Source organism: Cyprinodon tularosa, unplaced genomic scaffold, assembly GCF_016077235.1.
Source record: "Cyprinodon tularosa strain WSP-4 unplaced genomic scaffold, ASM1607723v1 ctg665, whole genome shotgun sequence".
NCBI classification, from domain to species: Eukaryota; Metazoa; Chordata; class Actinopteri; order Cyprinodontiformes; family Cyprinodontidae; genus Cyprinodon; species Cyprinodon tularosa.
The window spans coordinates 257,391-284,726 of NW_024039413.1; the positions used below are offsets into that span (position 1 = coordinate 257,391).

The 27,336-nt window shown below is 41.5% G+C and overlaps 1 protein-coding gene across 3 annotated transcripts in view; it reads right to left on the bottom strand.

Annotated features, from left to right (window-relative positions):
- LOC119771316 ((E3-independent) E2 ubiquitin-conjugating enzyme UBE2O) overlaps positions 1–27,336 on the bottom strand; it is a 105,324-nt gene that overhangs the window by 49,089 nt on the left and 28,899 nt on the right. For all 3 annotated transcript variants that reach the window (XM_038267185.1, XM_038267186.1, XM_038267187.1), the window contains exons 2-18: positions 26,334–26,393; positions 23,914–24,024; positions 22,281–22,378; positions 22,081–22,144; positions 20,232–20,375; positions 19,186–19,295; positions 18,919–19,069; positions 16,121–16,181; positions 15,870–16,026; positions 11,897–12,052; positions 10,970–11,124; positions 7,305–7,417; positions 7,110–7,238; positions 5,273–5,362; positions 4,883–5,192; positions 1,900–2,255; positions 1,636–1,816 (exon numbers count right to left, since the gene is read on the bottom strand). In XM_038267185.1, coding sequence (XP_038123113.1) covers positions 1,636–1,816; positions 1,900–2,255; positions 4,883–5,192; positions 5,273–5,362; positions 7,110–7,238; positions 7,305–7,417; positions 10,970–11,124; positions 11,897–12,052; positions 15,870–16,026; positions 16,121–16,181; positions 18,919–19,069; positions 19,186–19,295; positions 20,232–20,375; positions 22,081–22,144; positions 22,281–22,378; positions 23,914–24,024; positions 26,334–26,393 — 2,446 coding nt within the window. The remainder of the gene's footprint in view (positions 1–1,635; positions 1,817–1,899; positions 2,256–4,882; positions 5,193–5,272; positions 5,363–7,109; positions 7,239–7,304; positions 7,418–10,969; positions 11,125–11,896; positions 12,053–15,869; positions 16,027–16,120; positions 16,182–18,918; positions 19,070–19,185; positions 19,296–20,231; positions 20,376–22,080; positions 22,145–22,280; positions 22,379–23,913; positions 24,025–26,333; positions 26,394–27,336) is intronic.

Genomic DNA, 27,336 nt, shown 5'->3' on the forward strand with positions numbered 1-27,336 from the left:
ATAACGTGCAGCTACAGCTACAGCTCACACGGTACGACAAAACCGCAGGTTTAAAAGTTCACAGCTCACGATGCATGTTCAGCCCGACGCTCTGATGCGATCTACCTGCTCACTCTGTACATCTAAAAACCAGGTGGGACTCGGCTCCGCAGTGAGATGGAGCTACTCGGACTGAACTATCCAGAAGCCAAAGCAGTAGAAGAGGAATATGAAGCTCACTAGAGGGAAACGCGCTGCCTTGGATAAACATGGCTACTACAGTCTGTCAATTTTACAGAAAGAACTACATTTCACTCATTGCACCCCCACCATGCTGCTGGGTTTTTGTCTGAGAGGAAGAAGAAGAATCCTTGTTTGTGCACTGAGGGATTTGCCCATGACCACTTTAGGACGGCCGACTGCATTACAAACGTAAGATTTTCTCCCGACCTCACGATTCCTGAAGGGGAGGTGGTCGTTAGAGGCTGATCGCCCCTCGTTACCCCTTGTACACGACATGACGCACAGCGAGCTAAAAGTCAGCCGGAAGGAAGAATTATCACATGAGCTGATGAAGATTCTCAGTCATCCAGGTCATAGTCATTCCATTTTACCATTTACCAGGTTACCATTTGCATCAGGGGTGGAACGGTTCACAAAATCCACGGTTTTCGGTTCGGTATATGTTGATTGTTAGCCTGACTTGTTGGTCGTGTTGCTGTTAGCATAAAGAAAACATGTTGCACAATGCTTGCACACTGTTTTTATCCCCAGCTTTCTTTCCGCCGTCATCGTAGGTCGCTCTAAATGCAAAGTGGTCCCATACAGCAGACCTATAAAGTGCTGCTGGCGCGTCTTCCAACTCCTGTTCTTTCCCACTTGCCATACCCACACAATTCTCCACAACAACTGATTTTTTTCTGCTACACCCGGCTACGCTGCTTCGCTTCTTCTTCTTGTTTACCACTGGTGGTTGGCTTTGGTCGCAATACCGCCACCTTCTGCTCTGGAGTGTAAACGCTTCGCCTATGAGAAAAAGGAGCAGCGCATGAACCGAACGCAACACACGCGAACCGAACCGAGACAGTCGAACCGAACGGTTCTGACGGTTTTCAAAAACCGTCATCCCTAATTTGCATGTTTCCAATCGATACAAGGCTTTGTCTATATAAGACTCAAACTCACTGCGGATTCAGACATTTGAATCGAGAAAGCTTCCTGGCGAAACGTATTCAAATCTTGGAAACCAAGTCCAGTGGATATTTTTTGAACTTTTACGGAATTATCGCGTGACTGTAAAGTCCATGTTTGTCCGCCTCCAGTAAAGCACATTTAAATGAAACTTCCTCTTAATTAAAAACATCATTTATTGAACAGTGTGTAATAATTTCATATTTAAAGTACTTTCAGAATTCTGAATATAACTCTTCCTTTTAGCTGGAATCGCACATTAATCTAATCACACAGGCAGCTGGGCGTGTCACAGAATAGAGATAAAACACATTTAAGGTGGAGCTTTACAGCAACTTTCATTAAATTCATGGCAGCTGCGACGGTCTGAATATTGAAATTGGTTGAATACTTTCTAACTCCTACAGCAGATGAAAGGGAAGCAGCTCTATGACGGAGCAGTTCTGGTTCCTGTGCGTCTCTCACCCGGTGCCCACTCCAGCACTGAGAACACTTCTCCCTTGGCGCTGGTGAACGTCACTCCAGGCTTCCCTCCGCTCTGCTGGCACAGCACTGGTGTGTCACTCAGACGCTCACTGGGCCACTCCTGCCCCCCCACTGGTGTCTGTGGCTCCTGCTGCGGCTTTTCTTCTCCACTTCTCTCAGCCTGAGAAGCAACAGAAGCTTAAACACCTCCAACCAACAGATGACATCATGACGGGCGTCAGCGACCACGCTGCCAACGCTCACCTCGCTTCCCCCGCCTCCGCTGCCCACGGCCTCCATCTTCTCCTCCTCCACGATAGCCACGTCCTCCAGCGTCCTCCTCAGGTTTTCATGCAGCTTTTTGATGTCGTCCAGGAAGCGTTTTTCCTTGGTGGGTTTTTCGGGAGCCGCTGGCGTCACCGAGCTATCTACGTTGGCGGCGGAGGCTGGCTCGGCCGCCGTCGGGGAGGTCGGCAAGCCGCCCGTCCACAGCTGCTCCACAGTCATGTTCTTTAAGCTCTCCAGGATCTTCAGTGCCTCTTTAAGCTCTCTGAAGCCTCGAGGGGCGCCGTCCTTGCTGGGCTTCTCTGCTCCGTTCACCGTTCCTCCTGGAGCAGAACCTGCAGGCAGAGAGAAGAAGATTTAGGTCGTCTGCTTTTCCACATGTTGGAATTAATCTGTTGATTCTTTTATTATGTTTTACTGAACTTACAAAGAGCAGAAAATGTTAGGATCTGCAGCCACTTTATGCAGCTAAAATTACTTCTTACTGTTTATACCCACAAGCAGAGCTTTATATCCCACAGATGTTGGTAACCATGAGCTAATTGGGTCAGTAGAGCTTTAACTTTCCGGTTTAGTGTCCCTGACGGCCTCTGGCAGAACAACATTAAACCGTCCCACTCACAGGCATAACTTTCTGAAGGACGGGTGCGGACATCTCCCCGCCAATAATTTCCTCTTTCCTTTCCGCTCATTTACTTTAGCCAAAGGCAAAGTAAATGCCCGGTGGGCCGGTCCCAATTTCAGCGTGCGAGGGCCAGTCCTCCTTAAATCATACCAGCCCCAACACTCCTACCTGTGACAGTAAATGACTCAAGGAGCTCAAGAAGTAATCCAATTTTAACGACCTAAATGATGCATGCAATATATATTAGGGATGGAACGGTTTATGAAAACCGTCCAAACCGTTCGGTTCGACCGTCTCGGTTCGATTCGCGTGTGTTGCGTTCGGTTCATGCGCTGCTCCTTTTTCTCATAGGCGAAGTGTTTACACTCCAGAGCAGAAGGTGGCGGTACTGCGACCAAAGCCAACCACCAGTAGTAAACAAGAAGAAGAAGAAGCGAAGCAGCGTAGCCGGGTGTAGCAGAAAAAAATCAGTTGTTGTGGAGAATTGTGTGGGTATGGCGAGTGGGAAAGAACAGGAGTTGGAAGACGCACCAGCAGCACTTTATAGGTCTGCTGTATGGGACCACTTTGCATTTAGAGTGACCTACGATGACGGCGGAAAGAAAGTTGTGGATAAAAGTGCAACAGTGTGCAAGCATTGTGCAACATGTTTTGTTTATGCTAACAGCAACACGACCAACATGTCAGGCTAACAATCAACATATACCGAACCGAAAACCGTGACCAAGAAACCGTGAACCGAACCGTGGATTTTGTGAACCGTTCCACCCCTGGTCTATATAGCCCTTCCTTGTGACGGTTGGCTTATGGTGTAATTTTCTATTTCTTCAAACAGTAAAATCCTTGCACCAAACTAAATTATAATAAAACTAAAATGCTTTCTTTAAACCAAACTACGATGTTCCTCTTATATTTGGCGAATTTATGTTAGAATATTTTGCAGAAATATGTTGCAGTCCATGATGGGGTATTGAATATAAAGCCTAACATTTCCCGTCTTAACTGCATTGTTGCCAGGTTGTGATGTTTCCCAATCTGTTCAGGATGGCCGTCTATAGGTAAAAAATGTTTTTCTTTAGATTTATTGCCTAAGCGATCAATAGACTTTGGTCCATAAGTGGGCCGGTGTAGATGGAAAAATGCCAGGGCTGAAAATCGTTCCCAGTCTGAGCCAAAGGTAGCAGTTGGGTGCAGCTAACTTTTTTCCAGAGTGTTTTCAGTCCGGGTTTTTTTCCTCTCTCTCCCGCTGCTCCCATGTCCCGCCTCTTGATCTGACATCATTGGATCTGTCGCTTTGAGACATCTGAATTGTGTTCGTATTTCACTGCGTACAAAGCAGCTATGTGGATGAAGGAGAGGCAAACAGCAGCACTCAGTGAATATTAACCAGCAGCTACTTTGACGTTTAATAGACAGTTTGGTAAAAAAAAAAAAAAAATCAGAGATGCCACCGAAAACTCCGTTGGTTAGACATGTGGAGCTAAATGTTTTTGGACCCTATATATAAAACATGCACTAAAAGGCATCTCTCTAAACTATCTATAAATATAAATATCAGTTTATTATAGTTCTCTTGTGTTCTCAACAATAGAAAAGCATTCAATAAATATATGTTTGAGCTTATTTTGGGAAATTACACAAACCGTAATGAAAGCGTTCCAGTAGCTGACGCAGACCTTGTTTGTCTCTCATCATCGTATGAGGTCGGCATTAGCATAAAGTGTCTTGCTTAAGGACCCACACTGGCAGCTTATGTTATTTTTCTCCTCCCCAGCGAGGATTCGAGCTTCTTTACTGAACATACGGCTTTACGATCAACCGGAAGAAGTTAGAGCGAATACATCACGATATAAATTATCTGACGGAATTGTTTTTGGCTTTGTTTTTTTTAAATAAAGCATTTTAAATGCCACAATAGTCACATTTAATGAATTTCAATGCCAATTAAGGCATTATTTAAAAAAAAAAATGATAACAAATTAGTGTTAATGATTTTTAATGACCTGTAGAAATTGAAATTGTAATTTGTCTATAAATTTGATTAAAATGATTGAATTTGCAAAAAGATGTCAAGTCAGCAATATGTCTGTATCATGTATGAGTTTAATTAGGAAACCAGGAAGATGGGTGGGCTAAAGGTCAGCCAGAACCCTAAACAAACAGCCAGAGCTTCCTAAGGTTTACATCAAAGCATTTAAAAAATGTCTGAATAGCCTAGTCAAAGTCCAGACCTAAATTTAACTTGCGATACAGATCAACAGAAACAAACTAAAGTCTCAGCATTGAACCCAGCACTATGTAGAGGACAGGCTCTGTTTAAACACCATCTATGATCACCTCCTCCAGAAGCAGGACAGGCCACAGACGCCTCCCCCTCCTCTCTGGGGGTGGGACTCGTCACGTCGGCCTTGCCTCCCTCCTGTGGTGGGATGATGAACACCGAGGACCCGGTGGGCGTGGGGGTCGGCGTCGCCGTGACGGTGGCGTCCAAGTTGTTGGCGTGGCTGTCGTCCTCGGTGGTCACGCCGTTGTCCGTCTCCCAGCTGTCGCTCTCGTCCTCCCACTCCTCTGTGGACAGGACGCTGCTCGTCTCCTCCACCGAGTCGTAGTCCGTCTCCTCGATCTCAGACTCCACATTGTAGAGGTGCTGTGAAAGCGGGCGGTGGACTGTAAGCACGGCTCCAACAGGTTATTCATTAAAAGCAGGTTTGAGTTGGGAATATTTACTTGCGGGAGGACGATGGTTTTCGAGTTGTCGGCCCAAACAACCTCCACTTTACTGCTCACATCCACCCGGGACACCTGGCCCACTGACGTCTGGGGGCGGGGTTAAGTACAGAACAGTCAATGCTTTCAGACACACCATCACTGAAACTAAGACTCATTGTCTAAAAGTCCATCTTTGGTACCATTAAATTCAAGCACTTTCAAGGACTTTCCAGAACTAGTTTCCTCAAAGAACTAGTTACCATGCGTGTTAGCATTTACTTCTGCTACATTAAATATCAAACCTAAATAAACCCCAAAACTTACAAGGACTTTCAAGGATGGATGTTGTTTTATGGTCGTTTTTTTTCAAAATCTTTCAAGGCCTCGACATTAAATATTTGAAATTCAAAAACTTTCTAGGATTTTTAGGGACTTATGGGAATGAAGTAATTTATTTCAGATTTATTTTGTGTGTTAGATCCTTTAGACATGGGATGATTTCCATGCCTTTAGTTTTGTTAGTTTTGATGATTAGCACCAGCATTAGGAAGGCAGGCCATACACTGTAGGATATTTTCAATCGTTTCACGCAGCAACAGCTCAAACCGTACAACAGCGGTCCTCAACGTTTTCCAGGCCAGGGACCCCCAAACTGATGGCGAGCTGTAGCAGGGACCCCCTTATTTTATATATATAGTATGAAATAGTGTTCTATCAAACTGCTCCTATAGTCACTCTATTACTGATGGAGTAATGTAACTAAAGTAATTTCTCCCTGGGATTATTAAAGTATTTCTGATTCCTGGTTGATGGGACAGGTGTTGTGAATGAAACGGTGCCCAGATTGAAAGAGTGTCGCTGCATGTGTTTTATTGACTGAAGGCCAGCTTCTGCCTCCATTAATCTGTTGTCTCTATTCTCCCACGCTGCAGAATCTGTTAATTAAATCTCTATCGTTCTGCTTTTCCTCATAGTTGCCTCGTCTCTCCCCGTTTGGCTGTGACTCCATCCTGGAGAAAAATATCTGCTGTGCTGCTGCCAGAGGTGTCAAGTAACAAAGTACAAATACTTCGTTACTGTATTTAAAGGGGAACACCGATTTTTTTTACATTGCCCCCTTGATTTTACGTTATTCCATCATGTTCTACTCACCCATATTAGTTTTGTGTCATATGGAGCCGTTCTGAAGATATTCTGTTAGGTTATATCCAAGGAACGTCTTCCTATGGGCAACGACTTGAAGGCCCAAACTAAACTGTTCGTAATTTGTCATTTATGGTACGCCAGCATTCAGAACATGTAGGCCAATCACTGTCCCCCAGACATTCGCTGTTATATTTTTTATATTTATATGTTTTAAAAACAAAGCAGAGGTTACTCACTGTATACTACACAACGCACGATCGGGCTGAAAGTCGCCCCATCGAGAAATTCTTTCACAACTGGAGAATCGGCCATAAAATGGCAAACACCCGAACAGTGTCTGCTTGGCTTAAAGGAACTTTGATAGCTGCCTAAAACCACCATCAGCGACTTCAAAGTTCACACAGGAGGAGGTGTTTATTTTCCTCATTCCTCCTCCAGACTCAAACTGTCATTTTTAAAATGAGAAGTGTTTATCTTAATATGGAAAGAGAAAGTAAACTAAAGAGAAAAGGTCCCACTTTTTTTTTCTTTAGTATCTCTTGAGCCCAAAACTCTTGAATGGGCGTAGCTTCGCTAAATGCTAAATGATTAAATCTTGTTCAAACATGCTGAGCTTAGTTTCACTGGATTCAGTTCTAACCAGTGCGCCTCTGGTACTGTTGGGTTTTTCCTTTCTCCTTAACTGTGTGATGTTCAGAAACAGGTTTACCTCATTCTCACAGTCGTTCTGTCCGTTCTCAGAGTTCCATATCCTGATGACGATGTCTGCCGTGCGAAAATGGAAATCTGGATGATCGGCGATGTCGTAAACGCTGACGTCCTCCTCCACACCGATAACCTGAGAGTAAAAATGTTTACTTCTATGTTTCTAGAGGATTTAGCAGCGATGTTAGCTCTGACCCACCTCCACATCGTCGCCCGTGGTGTTCAGCTTGATCCACCTAACGACGCACGTCCTTCCCTTGTGATCACCGGACTGGATCACGCCGTAGACTCCTGGATCCTGCAGGGCTTGGGCTGAGGAGATGGAGCAGAGGAATAAAAACGGACAATAAGACCTCTTTAATACGCTCTAACATCACAACCTATAAGGAGGTCTCAGCAGCGAGGTGGCGTCTTAACTATGACCAGATCCCTAAATTAACATAACCCAATGACGACGCTTCAGCCCAGTAGGTGGCAGTTTCACTTTTACCCGATGTATTCCAGCATCCAGCTGCCATGCACGTGGGCATTGTCAGTTTCACTATAGCTCTGGTGAATTTCAATGGTGAAGTCCTCTGGAAATCTTCAATAATTGTTGTTGATTGCCACAGGTGTCAAGTAACGAAGTACAAATGCTACTGTACTGTACACTTTTTAGGTATCTATACTTTACTCCATAACTTATTTTTTCTCCTACTTTTGACTTCTACTCATTACATTTTCACACATGTATCTTTACTTTCTATTCCTTACATTTTTAAAACAAACGTTACTCGTTACTCTTGGCTTCGGTTTAAAGCACAGGTCACAGATTAGTGGACTGCGATGTTATGAACAACATTAAATCCAAAGATTTTGTCCGAGGTAAAGCTGATTTATTTGTTGTAATCTCTTGTTATTCACACACAACAATAAACAGCGATTAGCCGACGTGGGTTTTAAAACTGCAAAGCTTTGTCTTCAGCTGAAAATCAAACGCGCATCTACACAGACCAGTGTGATGCATTCGCGAGCGTCAGACAGCTATGGTGCATTCAGGAGCATGGGACATTTCAGACTTACAAGGAAAGAGACAAAAACGGAACAGAACTCATAAAATAATGTAATTATTCAGAAACAGTCTAGGCTTTCTTATAATACTGAATGCTCTATAATTGTGTTTCTGTTATTTTTTGATTATTCACATCTGCTAGCTTTTTATTCTAAAAAATCTATAATATAACAGCAGCAAATTATCAAAGTTTTTCAAAAGCCTGTTTAAAAGCTTAATTTGGAGCTTCGGATCGTACAGGGACAATTGCGCTGTCATTGTTTTACAGGGCAGAATTTGCATTTGCTGAATCTTGTCTTTTAACTAGTGATGGATATACAGGAATACAGTCATACAGTGTAAACTCCTCTCAGATAGAACAGGATGCAATATTTGGCAATTTCTATTTTTATTTTTTCATCTTTTTTTTTTTTATTCAGTGTAACATGAATGCATAAACACGTCATTTTATTTGAATGTTAAATTCTATTTAAAGTAACAGATCATTAAAAATGTCTCCTGACATTTACTGGTTGATTTTCTTTAATCGGACCCCACTGATTTTTTATTAGTTACCCCAGGTTTAATGTTTCTAAATATATATTTCCCGTCATGTGCTCCATCCAATGCAGATCATTGGCTCCATCCACTTCTAGTGAAAACTAGTGTGATTGGATGAGTCATAGAACGCAAACACTCATTGGTTAGCTAAAGGAAATCATCAGAAGCAAGCAGGTGTTCTTCAAACTGCTAACGTGAATTGTCTATGCCATGCTACAATGTGGGATTCAGAAAAACATGTCTAAATGTCTGGAAGGTTGGACACAGGCGAGAGCGTATCGGGAGACGGAGACCAACAAGACCTCCCTCATCCTTGGCCCTATCTCAAAGAAATTTTTGAAGTAGTGGAAAAATTGTGCTTTCAATCCATATAGTGGCATCTGGCCTTTTTCTTAAAGGTTACTTTATACTTTTATACTTTAAGTAGTTTTTGGAGCACATACTTTTTCACTTTTACTTGAGTAAAGAGGTCAAGTTGAGACTTTTACTTTTACCAGAGCTTTTTTAAGCTGCAGGATCTATACTTCTACTGAAGTAACAAATGTGTAAACTTTTGACACCACTGTTGATTGCAGATGTGTCTAATAGTTCCCATTGATTTAGCTTGTAAAGCGGGGAGAATGGCGCTAGGCTTACCGCACCGTGACATCACTGCTGGAAGATGGCAGGAGGGAGGGGTTACTATATTTGGGCAAAAATGGCCGCTCCCAGACTCAGTGATGGCGATGAAAATTATTGTTTTTATTTTTATTTTTTACAGATTAACGCTAAATTCATTAAATCACCTTGAACGTATTAGTTTTAGGTATAAATAATGATCCATTGATCATTCCTTGCTGACTGGACTTCTCCTTTAAGAGCCATTGCAGAGGCTCCAAAGAGCCACTTGAGACTCTAGAGCCGCAGGTTGCAGACACCTAGATCTAGAATCTGGATCTTAGACTTATACCCCATTTCCACTACCCTTGAAAAACCGATCCATGCCGAGACCGGTCCGAGCTCGGATCAGTTAACCAGGCTGAGCTCGGTTCTGACGACCGTTTACACATCACGCTATCTCGGTTCCTTGACTCCTAGTGACGATCTGCGGTATTACTGCCAGTATTGAAGGAGGAAATCAAGCAGCAACACAAGAAGAAGAAGACAAAGAAGATGGAGGGAATCAAGCAAATCCAAATGTTGCGTGGAGAAGATTTCGACTGTTGTTTATAGTTGTTCTTCTTCTTCTGTTTTGTGCTGTTGACAAGCAACTTCCGGAGCGGCATTACCGCCAACTACTGGAATGGAGTGTGAATCGGGATGTGCAGCCAGACGGAGATGACGCGTTCTGCTCATGCGCTCTTGTTACCAGAGAACCGAGCCAGGGAAAAACCGAGCCGAGCCCACCTCTGGAACTGGTCTGCAGTTAGCTCGGTCCGGTTGTGTCTAGCTCGGTTCAGTTCAGTTTGCTTTCCATTTACACACGATAAGTTATCTCAGTTACTGAGCTCGGACCGGTCTCGTCACGGTTTTTCAAGGGTAGTGTAAATGGGGTAATAGACAGATTTATTTGGTCATTTTGTATACAAAAGTGTAAAGAAAAAGAAATTTCGTTTAGAACAGCTCTCATTTCATTCATCATATTATTAACCCTTTGAAGCCCGATCCAAGAATAAAACAAAACAGAAAATTCCTTTTTTTTTTTTTTTGCTTGAATTCCTTATTTGGCCTTTTAACAAAATATGTAAAAAGAAAAAACAGAAATATATTTTTGATATTAATAATTTATTACTATGCAATAAGTCAAGATTATTTTTTTGTGTAGTCTTCTGCTGGCTGTTATCACGTATATCTGATTGTGTACAATAGGATTTTAAGCAAAGTATTTACCATTAAATTATGCAAAAGGTGTCAGACGCAAAATATTTCAGAAACCGTATGTATCAAATATGATACATTTGGTATTATAGGGTTAAGTATTAGTTTTAGGTATCAATAATGATCCATTGATTATTCCTTGCTAACCTTTTAATGAATATTGTTTGATGGTTAGATGTCAGCACCAGCAAAACTCGATTTACTCATTTTCCTCTTAATCTCCAAATATATCATCTTTTTTTCCACCACTGATCCACAAAGATTGCATATGTCCCTCAAACATTGAGGTTCCTTGTCTCTTTACCTCGCTGTGACCATTCCAGCCCCTGACAGACTGACAGTCGGAAAAATGAACCGAAATCAAAAGCAGTAAAGCAGAAAATCAAAAGTTTGTGAGGAAGAGAAATCAAACTCACGTCGTTTGTCCACCACAAAGTCTCCGGGGCAAAACTCGTGGCTGTCCAGGTGCTGAATGGGGATGAGGTCGTTTGACCTGATCCCTCGCTCCACCCGCCCGTCCTTCCACATCACGTCGGCTGTGGTCTTCGTCAATACAACTTCCACCGCCACCCTGACGCAACAAGAAAGAAGCAAAGAGGTTGGCTTTGAAAACATCCAATAAGCTTTGATCATCCTCACTCCTCCTGAAACGTCGCCATACAGTGAGGAATGCTGCCAGTAAGAACGCACTGTAGCCACTTGACATTTAACCCTGCGTGTTCAGACATCAACATCAGGCCGATTACTGCTACAGCATCATCATCATCATCCTAACAAAAAAATCGTAACAAAAACCTGGGTTTCTTTTGTTAAGTGCTTTCATTTTAGCGACTCAACACCAGAACCCAGAGATTGGCTGGTTTATCAAATGAATTTTGTTCCATTATTGTTCCAAGTGTTCTCATATTTCCATTTCTACATGAAAATATGGAGAAAACAAATCAATCCAGATATAAACCTTTGAAAAACCTCTCTAAAAAAGGTTTTTAATTGTAACTTGGCTGTTTTATATGGAAGCATATTGCATTCACCAAAGAAAAATAATCAGACAGCTTATCTCATAAATATGAGATCAATGTCTCAGTTTCAGTATCTTTCTTATAAAAGAGAAATGGGGAAATAATACCAGCTAAGTTACTCTTAAAACCTTTTTTTATTTTTTTTATTCATCACAACATTTTTTCTCATTTCCAGATTCCACATTTTCTCAAATTTCAAATAACCAAAACCTCTTCTTTGCATCAGTAATGTAACCAAACTGCCTCCATCCTGTTTCTGCCTGGATGGGATCCCAACTGTGGCCAGAGAAATAAAGTTGAGGATAAAGATCCACTGTAACCCACCGGTCTCCGATCTTGACCTCGCGGGAGAATTTGGTCCTCTTCTTTTTGTGCTTCCTCTTCAGGTTGCGGATGGAGAGCGGGATGCTCTTCTTGCGGTTGGTTCCCAGGCCGCCGCTCTGGGAGGAAGCGGTGGAGCTGGCTGATGACGTTAGAGAGCTGCAGCCAGGGTGCAGACAAGTGGTTAAACCTCAAATCTTCAAATCCTTATACTTAAACACAAAAAATTTGTGAGCTTGATGAAAATAAGCAGAACAGTCCCTACTTCACTGCTGATGATCTATTTTATCTAGATTCACTATTTTAGAGGGGGAAAAAAAGTTTTGCTGGACATTCTCTAAAGTAGAAGCGATCACTTATTAAAAACGAATCTGTGACACAAACTGAGAAATAAGATGATGGTTCATTTGATTAACTTTTAACATCCGCTTTAAAGGAATTTCTTTCAGTGTTGTAATGCTTCTCCCATCCACTAGAGGGCACCACTGTTTATTCTGAGAGGTATAGAGGACGATCTTTTATTTCCAAGTGGATCATCTAAATAAGTGGTCCTCCTAATTGTCAATCATTCTGGTGATATGTTTACCTAAGTCCTCGTTAGGGGTGTAAAGCATTATGGGATTTGCTGTCACAGCAGCCCGCTGTCGCCATAGGCTGCCGCTACCAGACAGCGACAACTAATAAAAAAGATGGCGCAGGCACCGCACAGTGGGGGAGGAGTTATGTGACCAAAGCAGCAGAAAGCAGCGATCATCTGTCTGAATGGTTAGTTAGCTGAGTTTGCTATAAAGTCCACTACATAGTCCCTGCTGTATACAGTGATGGAGGAATTTAGGGGTTAGGATGGATGTTCAGGCACAGTAAACTTGTATGAGCTATGAGAACAGCAACTTTTAAACAGAGACTGACACGGGAGTGGATTTCACTCCTGTCCCGTCCCACTCCCACAGAAAAAAAATTGTGTCCCGTCCCGATCCCGGGCCAGAGTAGAAATCTAAATCCTGTCCCGTCCCACTCCTGGTGAAATTACTCCCACTCCCATTCAGAATGACTCCCGCTCCCGCACCACTCCCATTCTTGTTTTGAGCACGGGTGAAAAAGAGCGGAAGCACTGTTGGTTTTTGGGTCGTGTAGTTCTTTTGACTCGCATTATAGTGTAGGCTTCAAGGAAAAAAACTGCAAAATGGCGGCGCCAGTACTGGATTTTTTTTCTTTCTATTTTATTTTATTTTTTGGCATCTATCCTAGTTTTTTTTAGTTACTATTGGTTTGCTCCCGCTCCCGTCTGCTCCCGTTAATGTTTAATCCTGTACCGTCCCAATCACGTGATCGTTACTAATACTGACTCCCATCCCACGGGAATCCAGGGACCCGTGGGATTCCCGAAAAAATGTCAGTCTCTACTTTTAAACAGCGCACAAAAACAAATGGGCTTGTGCACGCTCTCACACGCGCATTTATTTTATTTTTTTTAAGTGGAGAGTTCCATACCCTGAATGTTCACTGGTATTCTGCTGGAGCAGAAACATGAATCGTTTCAGAAACCCTCAATTATTTATGCAATTTAATGGCAACAAGGAATTAACTTTATGTGGGTTTTTTTTATAAATATAAACAATCAAAGTTGTAATGTTAACTCAAGGGGAGGATTTAGTAAATTTGGAGCCCTAGGCAAAGACAGGCAGGGGGGCCTCTGAATTGAGAAGACCACGCATTTTGCATACGTTTTGTCCCTCTCTTCTTGTTTCCTCTCTATGTTTTGTACTCAGCTGACCTTTTAACCCATTTAGGCCGGGAAAGCATTACCGCATTTCTACCATTCAAGCCGGGGGTGCTGTTGCGTCATTCTACCATTGACGCCGGGAGAGCATATAAGTCAAGCAAGAAGAAAGAAGTTTTTTTCAAGCAAAGATGGAGGAGTTTGACAGAGAAGAGTTGTCGGAAGGCAGTGATTTTGAGGAGTGTGTCGGCTTTGATGACGGTATAGATGAAAATGATGACTTTGAACGCGCTGAACCAATCGAACTACCACCGCAATGCACGGAGTGTTTTCAACCGCACACCTGGAGTGAAAGTTGATTTGCCTGCAGACGCCACACCGCTGCAGGCATTTGAGCATATTTTTAATGAAGAACTTTGGATGCATCTTGTTACCGAGACGAATAGGTACAGTGACCAAACAAACCAAACTCCAACAAGAGCAAAGATGGCAAAGTGGTCACCCGTGACTGTGACGGAGATGAAGACATTTATTGGGCTGTGTATGTAAACCTCTCTTCAGGACGCAGTTCCCCCAAAATATGTCCCGGGACAGATTTGTGGCCATCTGGAGGTAGGTTGTATGCAATTTATAACACAGACATATGCATTATTATGCATAATAATACTGTTAATAAGTAATCATCAGATAGTTATTTATGTAATGTTTGTTCTTTATTTTGAAAACGTTTTATATTGCACATTCTCAATGAAGACATGATCACATATGGAAAAAATAAAAGGTTGAATTTTTTTTTTTTGATTACTGCTTTTCACATTTTTTTTTTGGAAGAATTTCAAAGATAAAATATATTTTGAGTTCTATCTGCTACAGAAGCTGAGATATCAATAATTTAGGCGTTGACACAGTTGCTGAATTTACAGAAAAACTTCAGGTTTTAGGGGTATTTTTTAAAATCGGCCATAGGTTTTTAAGGTGTTTTTTCCAGGCGTTTTAGGCCTAAATGGGTTAACAGACAAGATAGAGGAGAGCAGGAGGCGGGGTTACCAATCGAGTTCGCTGCTTTTAGATGTTGTCTCCAAAGTCTCCAGTAGCAGAAAAAAGTCGCTAGATTTGGCGCTAGGAGCTTTTTAGAAATCAACGTGCTAGAGGGGTCTGAAAAGTGGCTAAATATAGCGACTAAAGCGCTAAGTTGGCAACACTGCTCTTTGCATGGTTTGTTTTCAAATGGTTTGCTGCTGTCTGTTTGGACCTTTCTGAACATGTGCAGCAAATGGACTGATCCAATATGGTGGACACTGAAGGGGGGGCTGAGACTTACACTTAATATTATCAGCGTTCTGATGGCATTTTAGCCAAAGGATTTTTACGAGAAACATAATTAATGTGCACAAATAAGGAATAGTTGTATTAGCCATACATGTAAACAGGGTTTTATGGGGCCCCCAGGAACTTGGGGCCCTAGACAACTGCCTAGAATTGTCTAATGGTAACTTCGCCCCTCTTGTTACCCTTATACCAAATGGCTATGTCACAGCTAGCGTCCACTTCATCAAATCAAAGTGAAACCCTAACCCACATACTATGTCTTAATTATGGTTTTACTTCTCTGTACACTGGAGATCATTAGTGTTTCCAATTTTTCATTCACCTTTTTTTAATGCAGTAATCCACAAAGTTCCTGTTTTCATTTATACAGATTAGTTTTAGTTTAGGAATTTGTAATACAACACATTTAGTGTATTAAGTCAGCATATAGTACAGACGGCACAATAAATTGTTAAAAAAATAATGTTCTATTCATTTCTTATTTCAACATTTTGTAAGAAAAATTATTTATAACTTTCATGTTATGATACAAGAGAAAAAAGAAGTCAGTCATTAGTCAATGACATCAAACCACTTTAGATAAATTAATCAATAACTTGCATTTTTAATCACTACTAATAATAACTTTAAATTATTTCCCCGTCTGCTGCTTACATCCCCTTTAAAATGTCTTAATTGTTCCACTTGATAAAGACTTTTCCTCACCCACTGCAAATCTACCGAATTAGAAAAAATAAATGTTATTTGAATCAAAGCTGCTACCATTATTTTTATGTCCTGGTAAAATTAATTCCTTTTTACTTTTTACTTTTCCGATGAACAAGGATAGAATCAGGGAATAACCCCTAAAAAAAAAAAAGAAAATAAATCTATATCTATGTTTTAAAAATAATTTCAAGTTTGAACCCTTAAGAGGAGAATCTGAACCTGGTGTCATCGGTATCCTCTGCCCCTTCGTCATCTGCATCCTGCTCTACGTGTTCAGCCGTGCCCTCGTCGGCGTTCTTGTCCCCGGGGTTCTGCGCCGCCATCAAAGGGCCGTTGTTGAGATGAGGCTGGTCTGTCTGCTCTGTTTTGAGCTCACCTGGTGGAAAGCAAGAGGCACTGTTAGGACTCAGTGACTCGTCTCTAGATGTTTGATGGTTTTCTCTGCAGAGTGGAACAGAGCTGCTGGATACCTCGTAAATCGCCGCGGTCCGCCATCCTTCCAGGCTCCTTTTTGAAAACCCATTTTAGCTGCTGCAGAGGAATACAGAGAGAGTCTGAAAACTAGCCAAACAAATCCTTTAATCGACGGCTGGGGTGAAATCAGTAAACACTGAATCATTTGGGATCAGAGTTTCAGGAAAGTTCTCCATCTAATGGATGTTTTAACAGCGTTTTCTAAATTCAGGATGGAGCTTTGACTTTACAGTAGTTCTGTTCAAGTAATCAAACTTTGGCCTAAAAGAAACAGAACAATTAAAAAACTTTTATTTCAGTTAAATCTGCTCTGCAATGAGATGCTCTATATTTGGATCACCGTTGACAATTTTATCCCCAACAACCAACCCAAAAAGTAAAGAAAATTATTATTACAATTGTTAAAAACTTGCTTTAATATGTGAGTTTTTTTACTCTTTTTATGTCAAGTTACTGTTTTTGAGTGTTTTTCATGTATCTCTTATAGAAGCACTTTTTTTTTTATCTTTCTTAATATTTTCGGGCAAGTTGGTGTTTCTTGTTATTACTTTTAAATAAATTGTTTTCATCAAAATATCCATATTTTTTTGATGTTACAAAGGTAATAAGGTCTTGTCCTGGATTCAAATAACACTATTGGCTTGAAATTTGGATTTTCAAAGTAACCCTATAAAGGGTTAGGGACGTCCCAACACTACTTTTTCATTTCCGATACCGACATTGACCCGATACGATATTAGCATGAACCACACCGGCTTTTATGACTTATTATATACTAGGGGTGGAACGGTTCACAAAATCAGCGGTTCAGTTCACGGTTTCGTGGTCACGGTTTTCGGTTCGGTTCGGTATATGTTAATTGTTACACCGAAAAATAAAAATATTTATGAAAAAATCCAAAAAAATTAATGAATTGTAATTATTTTTAATGATCCACGGAAACCCTGGATCATTTCCGTATATTTTGCTGCTTTGAATTGAATCATCTGGCGCATGCCCTCTACGATCTTCGAGGAACTCAGAGCGGAGCGGACGGGAGCCACAGTGGAGGCTGTAGGCTTTGCTCTGAGCAGCCGGTCTGGAGCGCAGCGGGGCGGAGCGCTGACGGAGTATGAGGGATTTTGGGGTTAGCATGACATGTTGGTCATGTGGCTGTTAGCATAAACAAAACGTGTTGCACAATGCTTGCACACTGTTGCACTTTTATCCACAGCTTTCTTTCCGCCGTCATCGTAGGTCACTCTAAATGCAAAGTGGTCCCATACAGCAGACCTATAAAGTGCTGCTGGCGCGTCTTCCAACTCCTGTTCTTTCCCACTCGCCATACCCACACAATTCTCCACAACAACTGATTTTTTTCTGCTACACCCGGCTACGCTGCTTCGCTTCTTCTTCTTGTTTACTACTGGTGGTTGGCTTTGGTCGCAGTACCGCCACCTTCTGCTCTGGAGTGTAAACGCTTCGCCTATGAGAAAAAGGAGCAGCGCATGAACCGAACGAAACACACGCGAACCGAACCGAGACAGTCGAACCGAACGGTTTGGACGGTTTTCATAAACCGTTCCATCCCTATTTTATACTGTAGAATGTTAGAAAAGGCTTGATAAATTAATATTACTAAAAACAGGAAACACAAATCAACATCAAATGGTACGAAAACAACTGACTTCTGTAAAATTAACCAATGAGTAACAGAAACCTAACAGAAGCAGAGTTTTTATATTATAAAGAAAAAATCAGAGATTTAAGATGTCGGTGGATAAAATCCAATATTGGTTTTTTGGCAAATATCGGACCAATATCCGATAATATTGGATCAGGACATCCCTAATTATTTAAATTCCTTTTCATAATGATTTATTAGACATGACTTTTTGAATCACCTTTATTATATCAGTTTTTACATATTTTGATACACTGGGTCATTTTTGGTCTCTCACAAATATTGTCTCAGTAAACTATATGGTCAAGTATAATATGTTTTGTTTTTTTATTTTATGGGTTACTTTAAGGTAAGATTAGTAAATAAAATGATAAAGAAATTATTATATCCTATAGTTTTTTTTTTCTAAATTCAGTGAGTTTACATTTCAGGTCATCAATATATTACATTTTTGCAGACCTTCTGCATAAGAAAAAGCCTTTGCTGCTAAGATTTAGCCGTTGTTTCATTGAAATTTACCGATAATATCACCCAACTGAATAGAAAATAAGAATAAAAGAGCAAGCTTATGTAACGCATTCCAGTTACATCACCTGAAATGGTCGCACAATGACCTCTGACCCCTGCTTGAAAAGGTCTGAGCCTCTAGTTTCTGATGATGCCGGCCATTAGGGGGCGGAGTCACACATGTCAGGTGGAATTTTGAATCTCATTTTATTTGTTTACACAGCTATAAAACAAAATATTTGTAAAATAAAAAATTAAAAAAACACATGTTTTAGAAAAGTTAAAGCCCCATCTGAAAGGTGTGTGGATGAAACACCGTGTGACTGTGTTTTGGCCATTTCTATAAATGGACAAACATCAGCTGTTATCAGCTGGGCCTGGTACCGAACCCAGCAGGCTCAAGGGCTTAAATATTCTACAACAATTATCTATTAAACCCTAATAAGGCCTAAAAGAGAAGAGTTTTATAGCCTGATAACATTAAGGTTATACTAGTTATCACAGATCAACCTGCCTAATTGGATCATCTCTTCAAACCAACAGGTCATTTTTTTGTCTGGGGATTTTTATGGTGGTGTATGTTTAGCCAAAGAAAAGATCAAATAAGTAAATACTGAACCACACCTTGCTGGCAACTGGGTCCTCTGGTAGGAAAGGGACGCCATCAGGAACGTCGCAGGCCATGGAAGTGTCGCTGCTTTTGGCAGGAATGATGTACAGAGCCCTTTCTCCCAGCTCCCTCTGGGTGTGGTCGTAGTAGCCCAGGCGCCTTACCCTGCAGCCAACAGAGAAAATGCTTTGCTAAAGCGAGACGGCATCAAATGAGACAGTACCCTAGCATAAGGGAGGAAGGAGGGGGACACACAAGCTGTCTGAAGAGGACTGACTGACCTGTGAAGATTTTCCTGTGTGATGGTGGAGGGGGGTGGATATACGCTGTCAGAGCCTTTAGGAGAATAGCTCTTAGTGATCCACGTCACTTTCAGCTCCACCACCTTCACCTGAGAGAAGCACAAGACTCCCGAAGTAAGGATTTACACAATATAACATGCAAAACTATGAGGAAGTACAGCTCACAAAAACTTATTTAAAGTTGTAGGGAAGCGGCTGTTCTAACCGTTGCATTTCCGAATTCTCCAAAGTGGTGCCCGACTTTACACGAGTGAATAAAGTGAATATGATTGGTCGATTATTGTGTGGTGGAAGGTTCGCAAGCAAGTTTGATTGTAGCTGGTGTCTCGTAAGCATTTTGCTAACCAGTTAGCAGCTTAGTGCTAGCAGGTTCCCAATGGGAAATTCCATTGGGACAAAGTAGCACTAAATTGGTGACTTAGAAACGACGCTGTCAAGGAACGCTATGGACAGCGGAAACATGAAAGAGGAGGAGAGTTTAGTGTCGGAGGTCGTGGATGAGTCTCCTCCGTCATCCATTTTTTATTTAGAGGAGGAAAGCGGGGACGAAGATGTTGTGGAAGAGGACGCCAGGGCGGCAGAAGCTTGGTTTGGTGTAGAAGGCTTCCAGCCGTCCATGTTTGAGCCCTCGCCTCGCAACGCTGCCAGTTCTGTTAGCTCTACGCCTGCCGAAGACACAGACGTCCATCCCCGTGAACACTGGGACGGAACTCAATGGGAAAGGAAAGGATTCTGATTTCAACCGTTGCGTATATTAGCTGCGACATATGAATCAAGATGCTACGACTGAAAGAATTTGATTGACAGATGACCGTTGATATGATTGGCAGAATTTACGTGTACAAGCTGACATATAACTACCTAGCCTGAATAAAATAGAAATTCTCTAACATTTGGGACAATATCATCTGATAAAGAGTACATTTATATACATGTTTAAGCAAGAATGATTTGTCATTTAAATATGACTTCCATACGACTTTAGAATAATGAACTAATAATTCAGATTCTGAGAATCCTCTCACCTCTTCCACCACTACCTTGAACTTGCACTTCCTGCTCAGGACAGGTTTGACCCCCGACAGCCACTGCACATTGGAGAAGACTTTAGCCGGACCGATCAGGACCTGACCGGGGTAGAAGCCGTACTCCTCGTCGTAGAACAAACCCTGAAAAAGCAGCAACATGGCCGCAGGAAGGGAAGAAACTTTTCATTTATTGATAATTCCTGAACAAAATGATTCAGTTTGAATCAAAAACACATTGGCAGAAAATCTTAAAATAAACAATCCTTAAAAAAAAATTAAATCAAGTGAAGCTGCTGCCAGTGAGATGCGCTCTTCTTTGCATTTCTCACTTCAAAGCTTCCTGTCGTTTCCTCTAAACATGTTGATGCTCATTATGGTCAAACTATTTCCTTTATGCTCATCCGACCAGAGGACATGGCTCTAAGGATTAAAAACCTTGAAGTGTTTTTAGAAACTAACCTTTTTACATCCTGCTATAGGCCTCATTAAATACTGTAGCGCTAACAGCACCTTTAAGGGCTGGTTATCGTCCCGCAGCAGTGTGTCGCAGTGACCTCGTCACTGATATTTCAGATTTATGCCCAATATCGAAGCGTGGTCTGCGCTGTTATTCCACGCCACAACGCAAGAGAGACAATTACAAACTAGCTGCGGGTCTAGATACGGCCGAGGCGGTGAGGAATTGGAAAAAAAATGCAAGGTGCAAGTTTGTGTGACAAATGAGGGACATGAGGGCGAAAAAGAGGGTAAATCCAGGTGGAAAAAGGGTCCGAGCGTTCTCATGCACCTCGCTCTTCTAGCTGCTCCATCTTCACCAGCCGTTTTCCTCAATGGCGGCCATACAAAAAAAAAACAAGCTGGTAAGGAACCAAATAGGAAATACGCATAGAGTAGAGAGGATGTAGATTTGACCAATCAGAGGCCTGCTTTCTGCGGTCACCGATAACTTTGGAGAGGTGCAGCAGAGTGTCTGCATCAAGGGCAGGGGCACATTTGCATTCACTCAAATTTGAGCGGAGTGGTGTCTGCAGCTCACTGCAGTGAGGAATCCTCTGATCTTTATATTGGAGAATCCAAACAACCTCTCGACAGACGCATGACCCAACACAGAAGAGCACCCTCCTAGGTACAAGACTCTGGGATATATCTACACCTTATGGACAAAGGACATTCTTTAGAGGACCAGAATGTTCACATTTTGGACAAAGAAAATAGGTGGTTAGAGAGGGGTGTGAAGGAAGCCACCTATGTTAAGAAAGAAAAAACAACCTTAAACAGAGGGGGTGGACTCAGATTTCAGCTTTCAAAAAACCTACAATAGTCCTGTTTCTCTGACTGTGACTAACTGGATGTGCTCTCTTCATCCTCCGACATGGGAGCTGGCTCGGAGCTCGTCTGCCTGGCTGTGTGTTTCCTGGACGGGGCCGCCTGTGGAGCTGGTTGACAGTTGCCTTTTGAATTTCTGCTTCTTTTTCCATCTCTGCTTCTGTCTCCTTGAACCCCAGTGGGCCTCAGCAGATGGCCGCTCACACTGAGCCTGGTTCTGCTGGAGGTTTCTTCCTTTTAAAAGGGAGTTTTTCCTCTCTACTGTCGCTACAAGCATGCTTAGTGTGAGGGATTGCTGAAGAGTCAATGAGTCGATGCAATCAGCTGGTTTTCATTAGATAGAAAACTTTGAATCAATCTGACTGTGTGATCTGGTGAACTAAAGTGCCTTGAGATGACATGTGATGTGAATCGGCGCTATAGAAATAGACTGAATTGAATTGAATAGTTGTGGATCAGCTCCTCCGAGATAAAACATTTACTCTTAAATAAAAGCTAAGGTGACAGAGAGGCTACATACCGAGTCACTGACATGTGGACAGACATCATAAAGCTTGGCACCGTCCTCCACACTCATGGAGCATCTGGAGGGAGAAAGACAGCAGGACAGTAGGATGATGTTGAACTGATGTGGGACTTACAGAATAAATCAAGACTTCACTTCCCACACGTCATCAGAGACAGCTGTACGCCACACTCATGCACACAGGGACAGCCCACCTGGCTCCGTTAGAAAGCTTGAGGATGATGTGATTGGTCAGGTCGTAGACTTTGCCGAGCCAGAAGTCGTAGGCGATGTAGTCGCCGTACATAAAAGACTGAGAGAAACACAAACAGACAGTTTTACATCTTCGGCAAACATTTCCTTGGAACCAACAGAGAACAATGAGGAGGCTGCAGACCAGATCTGCCACAAACACCACTTGATTACATTTAGAGACAGACGGCTACATTTTTTTAGAACAATCAAAAGTTTCGTCATAAACTTCTTTTACAGCAGCCAATCTAAAAGGCTGGTTATCCTCCCGCAGCAGTGTGTCACAGTGAGCTTGTCGCAGATATTTTTAATTTATGCTCAAAGGGTGCTCTGCGCTATGTTATTCCACGCCAAAACGGATACGGCCGAGGCGGTGAAAATTGGGGGCAAGGTTGCGTGACAATGGAGGGACATGAGGGCGAAAAAAAGAGCGGGGATCCAAGTGGAAAAAGGGACCTAGCGTTCTCACGCACCTCGCTCTTCTAGCTGGTCCTTTTTATGAAACGTTTTCCAAAATGGCGGTCATACAAACAAAAAAAGCCGGTAAGGTAGCAAACAGGAAATACGCATAGTGTAGAGCGGATGTAGATTTGACCAATCAGACGCCTCCTGTCTGCGGTCACCTACATTTTTGGAGAGGAGCAGCAGAGTGTCTGGGGCGGGGGCGGGGCATATCTGCGTTAACTGCGACACACGCAGACGACCTGGTTTCTGAGTATAACAGAGTTCCTACAGCATAAGGCAAGTTAAATTCAAGACTTTTTAAGACTTTTTAATGCCACTTGAAATAAAAATTTAAGACCAAATTCACAAGAAACACAAGAAAAACCCGCTTGCAACAACTTTACCCAAAGGTTTATTTTAACATAAACCACTGCACTAATGTTTCAAATATTGAAAAGCTTCCCATACAGGAAGAAAGCTAAAAACACACAAATGACAGATATATTTGAACAATTATTTAACTGAATTCACAAACTTAGTTTTAGCAGGGAACAAAACAAATCAGTTTTAAAGCCCCAACATAACCAGTGCTAAGTCTTTTTTGCAGCTATTTTTCTTTGTATCGTTTTCTTAGTATGTTTGATTTGGTGATAAGTGGAGGCGTTGCAGAGACAAGGGTGGAACTAAACGGAGAAATACCGGCTGTTTCTCTGTAACTCCATTTTGACGCTTTGTGTTTCGTGCTTCACATGTGCATCTCCCAAATGTCCCGGCCGCAACAACGCTTTTATTGGTTCCGCTATCGGGACGGAACCAATAATGGCGAGCCATTTTTTTTTTAATAATAAAAAAATATATATCAATTTTAATGTTTTATTTAGATTACAAAAATAAATCGTAATAAAAATAATCCTATTTATGATGTTTTAAAAATTAAGACCAACGAAAGACTGATTTAAGACATTTTAATACCAATTAAGGCCTTAGTTTTATTTTGAAGAATTCAATGCCTTTTAAGACTTTTTAAGGACCCGCGGGAAACCTGTATAAACCAGCCTTTACTCAACAGTAATCAAGGTGATGCACTAAGATAAAATAAACTAGATAAAGTATAAAGGTGACCGAGCTGCAAAGCAAAGTTAGCGCTCTTACCCAGATGTGCAGCAGGTCTTTGCTGTTGACTGGATAAAGCACACAATTTGTTCCCACAAACTTCACAGCACACTCGATATCTATGTTGGTCACAATCCCACACTGGTTGTCCTATAGCAGAAAAAACAGACATAAATTATTTCACAGTTAAATCTGATAAAGGCCCTTTGCTTTTAAGGAGATAAAATAATCCAGCAGGTCCATAAAGCTCCACAGCTCGGGCTGGGTGATACATTTCTTATTTTGGGTTGATTCAAAATTATTTCAAATTATTTTATTTGTACTGGGCCAACTAACAACACGTCATGCCACTTTAAAGAGACAATTCAACTAGATCATCCAGTCATATTGGTTCAAAGTTTTCTATATAAGAAAAACCAGCTGATTGCATCGACTCATTGACTCGACTTTCAATATCAATATTAACAAATTAAAAGCCAAGAAAAACAAGCAGGACTTTTGTTAAATTTATAAAATTCCTCCGATGTTGTTAAAAATAGCTTTAAAAAGACAAAAACAAAATAAAACTGGAATGTAAACGACGCATTTTATAATAATAAATTAGATTTTTTTCTAAATTGAACCAGGTGAAACTAAAAGTTTTCCACACTTGAGGGGTTAGGAAAATAGAAGATTGATATAAAAATAAATATTTAAATTGTAAATGCAAAATGTTTATATATTTTTCTACAATTGTGGTATAATTACTGCTTTAAGTGGGACGCTCTGTCAGCTTAAGACATGTATTACAGTCTCTATTCTCCAGTTAATGATAAATCGATTACTAAATTACTTCCTTCTCACATATAAAGCCTTAAATGGCCAAGCTCCATCTGATATCAGAGATCTGATTGTTCCTTATGTTCCTAACAGAGCACTTCGCTCTCAATCTGCAGGTTTATTAGTGGTTCCTAGAATTTCTAAAAGTAGAATGGGAGGCAGATCTTTTAGTTATCAGGCTCCTCTCCTGTGGAACCAACTACCAGTTTTAGGCCCCGTCCACACGAAGTCAAACCCTGGCCTAAACACACAAATTTTTCACCAAACCAGCCTCTCATCCACACGAAGCCGGCGTTTCGGGGATCTTCTGGAATATCTCCAGGAAGAACAGAGCAATATCGACCACATAGTTCAGCACCTGAATTTGACTTAACCACGAAAATGGACCCGCAGGGCAACCATGTATAAATATTAGTGCGCATGCCCAACATTTCGTCGCTTATTTTTGCTTTGGCACCACAGCGCCACTTACAGGCCTGGCATACATTTTGCAGCGTTTTCATGCATTCGTGTGGACGCTCACATTTATTTTACGTCTCCGTCTTTACGGCAAACGTTTTGGAAAATATCAGCGTTTCGTGTTCGTTTTGACTTCGTGTGGACGGGGCCTTAGTCCGTGAGGCAGACACCCTGTCTACTTTTAAGGCTAGGCTTAAAACTTTCCTTTTTGATAAAGCTTCTAGTTAGAGTGGCTCAGGTTATCCTGAGCTATCTCTATAGTTATGCTGCTATAGGCTTAGACTGCTGGAGGACATAGGGACCCCTTTTTCATCATTCTGCTTCATTCTATCTCTATTCTCTCACTTTGCATAATTCTTTATCCTCTCTCTGCTTTTTCTCATAGTAGCTTCATCTGGTCTGTTCCTGTTTGGCTGTGACTCCATCCTGGAGAGAAATATCAGCTGTGCTGCTGCCATCAGCACCTTTGTTTCTAGATGCTGGAGATCGGCCATTTTTTTCAGTGTAGTCCTGTTTCTCTGACTGTGACTAACTGGATGTGCTCTCTTCATCCTCTGACATGGGAGCCGCCTGTGGAGCTGGTTGACAGTTGCCTTTAGTATCGCCGTTTCTTTCTTTACGTCTCCTTGAATGCAGGTGCATCATCTGCTGTCGTTATGATGCTCATCCTGCAAAGTCAGTCACTGACTGCAATCAGCTGGGTTTCCTCAGGCAGAAAACTATTATTGGATTAAATCTCTTATAGTGTATAAACTAAATTAAAATGAATCACACATTCTCTGGGATGATCTGTGTGATTCCCCCAATCAGTCTGTAATTGATCCTGTTTTCCAGCAGACTCTTCTGCATTTTTCAGTTTTTGTTATATAATACGTCATGTGCATCATGAACTGATATACAATTAGGTGCAGTAACCGCTTAACTGCAGTAAAAACTAAGGTGAAAATTAAACTTAAAGGCCATTTTAAAGCTTAGTGCCGTTTTTATTTTCAGAATGACTTAAACATGAGCAAAATAAAGAGCCTCTCTTTGCTCCTAAGGAAACATCTTGTTCCAATTATATTCAAGTCATGCAGAAGATAGAGCACAGCTCTGAACAATGAAACAGCTGCAAAATATAAAGGAAATAACAGGAAAAAAATATAGAATAGAAGAAAGGAGAGAATATAAATTTCACTTACAGCAGAATTGCTCCTTCGCACAATGTCTCTGATGACAATAGATCGGTCTTCAAGTTTCAGCTGGAAGAGAGAGCAAAGCCAGGAAAGTACCTGATCAGTATTTCCTCAAAACAGCTACAGATAAACTTTGATCAAATTCCCTGTAGGTTCTGTATAAATATATCCACTCATCGATGACGACAGCAGGGCCAATGCGATTCATCACATCATCACAACATACAGGATCAGGGATTACATGACCTCTAAGACACACCTTGACGATTTAGACCAGCGTGTGCCTGATGTACGAAAAATCTGGCACAAACGCTGCCATATGTTGGATAAGTTAAGGGTACATTTTGTATAAGTTATGAGCACGCTGAAGTACAGGAGCACATTGACATACGGCAAGTACGTCTCCAGGTATGCCAGGGTATGCCTCAGTGGGCCATAGGTTCCAGGTAAGTTTTCCTTTAATGCAGCGGCTGAAGTTGCAAAAGAAATGAAAGATCACTTGATGCGCTCCAGCACTACCATCCATTTTTATTTCCGTAAACACAGAGCACGCTTGCTCGTGATGTCATTGCGTCCTTTACCCCACATGCAGGACACATAAGCTGCATGAATGAAGTTCACAAAGGAGATCACATACAAGTCGCACATATTTGGAAATGTGAACGACCACGCAGAAGAGTTTCACCAAAAAATCAGAACTGAGCATAAAGGCTTGCAGTGTGAATGTAGCCTTAGTCTAGGGAGGGCGCATGCGCACGCAGCGACCAGAAGTGGTAGTGTCATCTTTTATTTTTTATCTGTGATTTGTGAAATGTGAACATGTGTGTGAAAGGTGTACTACTACTGGACAAAATTGCCCATACTGGGACAAATAAAAGCTACTGAACTGAACTGAACTAGGTTAGGGTCTTTTATTTATTTTGCCTATGTTAAAGATCTCTATAGGAAACATTAGTTAGTGCAGCAAAGATGTCAGGTTGTTTTGTAGATTTCCCCATTTTCAACTAAA